Source organism: Lepisma saccharinum, chromosome 16 (assembly GCF_977018435.1).
Source record: "Lepisma saccharinum chromosome 16, izLepSacc3.1, whole genome shotgun sequence".
Lineage (NCBI taxonomy): Eukaryota > Metazoa > Arthropoda > Insecta > Zygentoma > Lepismatidae > Lepisma > Lepisma saccharinum.
Genome location: NC_139244.1, coordinates 47,520,580 through 47,526,579, shown reverse-complemented (window position 1 = coordinate 47,526,579; position 6,000 = coordinate 47,520,580). Strand labels below are relative to the sequence as shown.

Below are 6,000 nucleotides of genomic sequence, written 5' to 3'. Positions count from 1 at the left end.
AATGAAAAAAAAATTCTATGTGCAATGTAAGAAAAAATATCCACAAAAAGTATTACAAATCAAAGTAGACCTGTTTCAAACAACATTGAAGTAAAAATAAATAAATAAATGATCCGAAAATAATTTACACTTTTCCTGGAATGGCCCCCATGTTAATGGATCTTGAACATTCTTTACATTATAAAGAGCTAAAGTGATTTAGTCGGTAGGGCGTCTGACTTCCACATGGGAGACTTTGGTTCGATTCTCGGGTGGGTGAACTAAGGTAGGTATTGTTTCCGGCTATGTCCCTGCATAAAGCAGTTCTGGTGTTCACCCAGCTTCAAATCAATTTGTACCTGGGGACAACCCTGGGGGTAAAGGCAGGTGGAGTGTGGTGCTGATCACATCACGTCCAAAATGGCAAAGATTGAGTATGTGTGGAGCCCTACCTCAACGTTCCCTAAATGTGCCTTCATGGCACAGTGCTATATGCTTTACCTATCTTCGTATCATAATAATTTCCACAGGAAAAAATCATTACAAGACCTATATGTATATACATTTATTCATCCATGAGGAAAAAAAGTTGTATTTACAATTCCATACTTTTTTTTTAGGTTTTCATTTTTGTTTCCTTATCTTTCACAGAAATTATTTCAGCAACAGCATATCACATTTTTTACATGAGACAAATAATGCAGTTACAATTTATTTCTTGAATCACAAAATAACATCATGCGCAAATGAAATTTGCCAATATGATTTGAACATATCTGGCAAAATAATAATTTTTAAAATATCCCCCAAAATCAAATAATAACTTTAGTTATACTTATAACATCATGAATGAACAATTCCAGTATCAGTTGTGGTTATAGAAAATATGAAAGTACATACATATATAATGACAGTTTTAAGAAAATAAATAAACATGAAAAAAAAAGTCCCACAATACCTGATCTTGTTGCTTGAAATGCTACAATATGTTCCCAATTATCACCCAATGTAATAACAGTGTCTTTTGCAAATTAAAATATTATAAAGTAAATGCTTGCGTTTCAAAATTAATCAAGGAACGCTGACATATTCCCATATGCATCTTACAGAAGAAAAAAACAACTTATTTTCTAAAGTTCAGATCTTAGAACTGTCTTTGTATCTGAAAGTATTATCACTTCACTTTCATGAGTCACTTTTCTCAAGTTCCCTGGAGCAAAAAATTAGCACCCAACAACTTAAAATAAAGCCAATAAGCACCCATGCTAAAAAAAATATTCCTCATCCTCGATATCATTTACATGGTAATTGTTTATAACTATAATGTTTCACCGGTTACCACCAAAGCATGCTAGCAACAGCTACGGTATAACTTCTGCCTCAGCATTGGTCCTGCATCCATCAATTCTTCAGATAGGGAGATATCTAGATGTGAACGCACACACACTGTACAACTGTCTTTCTATTTACATATGATGATTCTGCATTGGTAGACATGTGGCACACGCACTGTTGGAATTTTTATATCACTGTCCTGTTCTTGAATATTGTAACAAAAGGTTTCGTATTTCTTCCATTAATTGAGTTAGGAGTTGTTCATTATTACTTTTCCCATCAACATTTAATTGCAATTCCTATAATGGGAAACAATATTAATAGTACTGTAAGGTGTAACTGTTATACAAGTTTTAATGGTATAAAATGATACTAAGATATGGAATTGAAATTATGTGCAAACTAATTTCAGACTTGTTTTTGTGTCTCCACATTAGCTTTTGAGCATAACTGAATGAAAATACTATGCTAGGACTGAGTTGATACCTGCACTATACTGCCAACAATGACCCGTCGGAACATGCTTACCCGGAGTTGGCCAGGTGCCAGTACGGGATAGGTCCGCCATTTGCCACTATCACAGCCTTCGAGGAAGACTAACCACCAGGTTGCGGTAAATGTCTGCCTGTAGTCGATTCCATTTCTCCTGCAAAATGGCAAACAGCTCGGTGGTGGTGTTTTGGTAAGGTTCGGCCTGGATCGCAACCATCACTTTAACTCATACCACAAATGTTCAGTGGGGTTGAGATCAGGGCGATGAGATGACCAGTCAAGTTTATTCACTCCCATGTCGTCGAATCACTTGGTTATGGACCGGTGCGTGGATCCCTATCGGTCACTTTTTTTTGGCTTCCCGGGTCATGGTTGTAGTTTCCATTTCACTACTACATCACCAACTGTTGCACATAGTATCTTGAGCCTGTCCACAATCTCATGGATGGAATGCCTGAATCGGTGGGCATTGATAATAATAGCCTGTTCACTCATGCCATCCACTCATTTTCAGTGCTGGCAGTGGTATACATGTCTACACTGTTCTTCACGAGTCATTCTAGTGGCTCGCAATGTGTACTGATGACATGTGGGCGATCCTCATTACAGTTCACGGGATTTCCAGTCATTGTTGGCAATATAGTGTATGTGCAGTCAATTTGAGCACAACACTGCATATTTTTAAAGGGCAACTGAACTTTAAAAAGCTTCCACAATTACACCATACATATTACAATAGCTTCTTGGAAAATATATTTTTTCTGAATAACATTTTCTAAATTTTATGCAATGTAGCTTATAGCAAATGTATATTGTAGGTTAGAGAAGAAAAATTTACAGATCTCGTGTTTTGAAAAACCAATGGATAACGTATACACTAGGGCTGGAATGATACTGATGCCAATGTATTGGCCAACAGATGCCAGTGATATTGCTTGAAAAAAAAAAAAAGACTGATATCGGAAGATAGTTTTCTGGTGTTTTCATCTCTCCTAGGGTATGCAAAAATGCCATGATGCTTTCACAGTCTGGAAATTAAACAAAATTGAAAGTTTCCATTTATTTTGCACTGGTATTGTGTCCGGTGCGAGTCTCAGCAACTGGACGGGTCACAGGTGGCGGATAGTGAAACCTCCCTCAGATATGAGGGGAAACCCAAATAAGCAGTCCCGGACAGCAAGGCATGGAGGGTGTCAGGTGGCACGGACATACTCAGCAAATACCACAAATACCCATTGACAGCCTTGTGTCACAGCGAATAAACACCACCATAAAAGTGTTTGCCCCCACTGCCTTGTGGGCCTGGAGGGATCCTGAAATGCTAAGGGAGTTGGAACCATGACAGAAAACAAGGGTGTACCTGGGAACCCAGGTGTAGGCTTAGCTGACAGCTGAAAACATAAAAAAATCGAGATAAGAAGGAAGCAAGTCAGACTGGAAATTGGATACATGGGCTACGAATAGGGACATTGAATATTGGAACACTGAAGGACTGAAGAAATTGTGGATCTAATGTACAGGGCAGGTACTGAAGAGGGCAGGAGAAGTGGGGTTGGATTTGCGGTCAGAAGTGGAATAAGTGAGGAAGTAGAGGGTAAATGACAGAATGTAAGAGGGAAAGTAATAGAAATTATTCAAGGGTATGACTCACAAACAGCATGTACAAGGGAGGAGAAAGAAGAATTTGGGTGATTTTAATGCACAAGTGGAAAGAGACAGGAAAGGGTATACAGAAATACTTGGAGCAGAAGGATAGGGACAGAGGAATGAGGAGGCTACTGGACTTTTGTAAGAGAAACGCACTGTTAGTAGGTAATAGCAAGTTTAAGAAGAAATATGACAGCCATAAAATCACAAGATACAGTTGGAATAATGAACAACATTAAAGTAATACCCAGTGAGAACTTAGACGGTGACCACAGCCTACTAGTAGGAGATGGAAAATAAAAGATAGAAGGGACGAACAAGAGAGAAGGATATGAGTGTGGAAATTGAAGGATAAGATGATAAAATAGAAATATCAAGAAATATTGCGAACAAAAGTGCCAAGAGATGAACCCAAAGGGGTAGAAACAGAATGGATGAGATTTAAAACTGAATTAGTAGAGGCAGCCGCAAAGGTTACATGGAAGGACAAGAAAGAAGAAAGAAACACCATGGTGGAATGAAAGAACTAGAGAAACAGTGAAAAACAAAAAATGATGCATTTAGAAAATGGTTTAAATGTAAATCACAAAATGCATGACAAGAGTACGTGGAAAAGAAGAATGAGGCAAGAACAGTAGTAAAAGAGGAAAGAAGAAAGTGTATGGAAGAATGGGCCAAAGTGCTAGAAGAAGCTGTAGATGGGAACAAGAAAGTATTGTATGGATTCGTGAGAGAAAGGAGAAGCGAAAGAGGAGACAGCTGTAAGCTAAGGGATGAAAGGGGAAACATTGTAGAAGAGGATGAAGAAATAAGGAGAATGTGGAGAAATCCTTTTGAGAAATTGCTGAAAGTGAAAAAAGGAAATGAGTATGAAGAAGTGAAGGAAAAAGAAAACAGGAAGGAAAAATGAATCTCACATGGAAAGAAGTCGAGGAAGCACTGAAGATGGGCAAAGCACCTGGAGTAGATGAAGTGCCAGTGGAAATGATACTAGGAGCTGGAGTGATTGGTGTGCAGTGGCTATACAGTGTGACAAGAGAGAAGTGCCAAGAGATTGGACAAACTGACAAATAGTTCCCATTTTCAAGAAGGGTGACAGAAAGGAATGTAAAAACTCCAAAGGAATAACACAAATATGCCACTCATCAAAGGTGTATGAGAAAATATTAGAGAAAAGAATAATGGAAGTGACAGAGCCGAACATGAGAGAGCAACAGTATGGATTTAGATGAGGCAGGTCAACAGTAGATCTAATATTCACTGTACGGCAAATGCAGGAAAGGCACTACAAGTATGGAAATGATTTGATTATGGCATTCCTAGATATAGAAAAGGCATATGATAGCATGGACAGAACAAAGATTTGGAAGGCTCTAAGAGAGAAAAAAGTCAAGGAAGAGATAGTGTGTAGAGTGCAGAGCACATACAAGGCCAACCAGAGCTGTGTGAAGACACCAATGCTCTTTCCCCAGTGCTCTTCACAATTACAATGGATGCAATTAACGAAGAGGTGGGGAAGAAGATAGGAGAGGAAGAGATGAAGGCCCTGTTGTTCGCATTTGACTTAGTAATATGGGGGAAGAGGGAAGAAGTAGTACAGAGACTGATCCTTAGTTGGAATGACGAAATCAGAAGAGCAGGAATGAAATTCAGTGCAGAAAAGAGTGAGGTGCTAATAACAACAAGAAACAGAGCCAGAAATGAACCAAGAATAAAGATGGACACGGAAGAGTTGAGGGTAGTGGAGAGCTTCCAATTTCTAGAAAGCATAATTGAGAGAAGTGGAATAATAGATGAAGAGGTAAACAGAAGATGACAAATGGGTGGTGGACTATATCAAAGTGTCCGAAGATTAATATGAAACATGGATGTACCTATGAAATGCAAGAAGGGAATATATAACACATATCATGTGTCAATAATTATGTATGGAGCAGACACTTGGACAAAGACAGAGAAAGACAAAAGAAAAATGCAGGCAGTGGAGATGAAATTTTTAAGGAGTATATTGGGGAAGACTAGAAGGGTTTGAATAAGGAATGAGGAGACTACAGATTGTGAGTGGGGTGAAGCTTCAGGACAGGATAGATCAGGCACAGAGAGATGGTTTGGGCACATGATGAGGATGGGTGCAGAAAGACTACCAGTAAGAACTTACAATGCACAAGGAGTGGGAATAAGGCCAAGGGGGAGACCAAGATGTGTGGTGGAAGACCAGGAAAAAATTGAGATGCCTCACTTCTATGCTGACCCAGCCAGAGGCAGGAAACGGCAAAGGGTTATGATGACTGTGTGAAAAATTGAATTCTGTTATTACCAACATGTATTTTAATATTCTGATGTAATACTTGAATATTTTAAGGAAAAACTCTTGGTAAATTAATATATATATTTGGACTGGAATACTGCCACTAAAATTAATAAATATTTTGAACAATTGTTACTGTTTTCAAGCATCAGTATTGGTGGGAATGGGCAAGGATATTTGTTTCTGTGGGAATTTTTAATAGTATCGCCATCAATATGTCCTGCACTGGCCATGCAGTC

The 6,000-nt window shown here is 38.5% G+C and overlaps 1 protein-coding gene across 3 annotated transcripts in view; it reads right to left on the bottom strand.

Moving 5' to 3' along the window:
* Nucleotides 1-537: 537 nt before the first annotated feature.
* Nucleotides 538-6,000, bottom strand: part of g (adaptor-related protein complex 3, delta 1 subunit-like garnet) — a 104,557-nt gene continuing 99,094 nt past the window's right edge. For all 3 annotated transcript variants that reach the window (XM_083138124.1, XM_083138126.1, XM_083138125.1), the window contains exon 26: nucleotides 538-1,613. In XM_083138124.1, coding sequence (XP_082994250.1) covers nucleotides 1,506-1,613 — 108 coding nt within the window. In that variant the 3' untranslated portion in view covers nucleotides 538-1,505. The remainder of the gene's footprint in view (nucleotides 1,614-6,000) is intronic.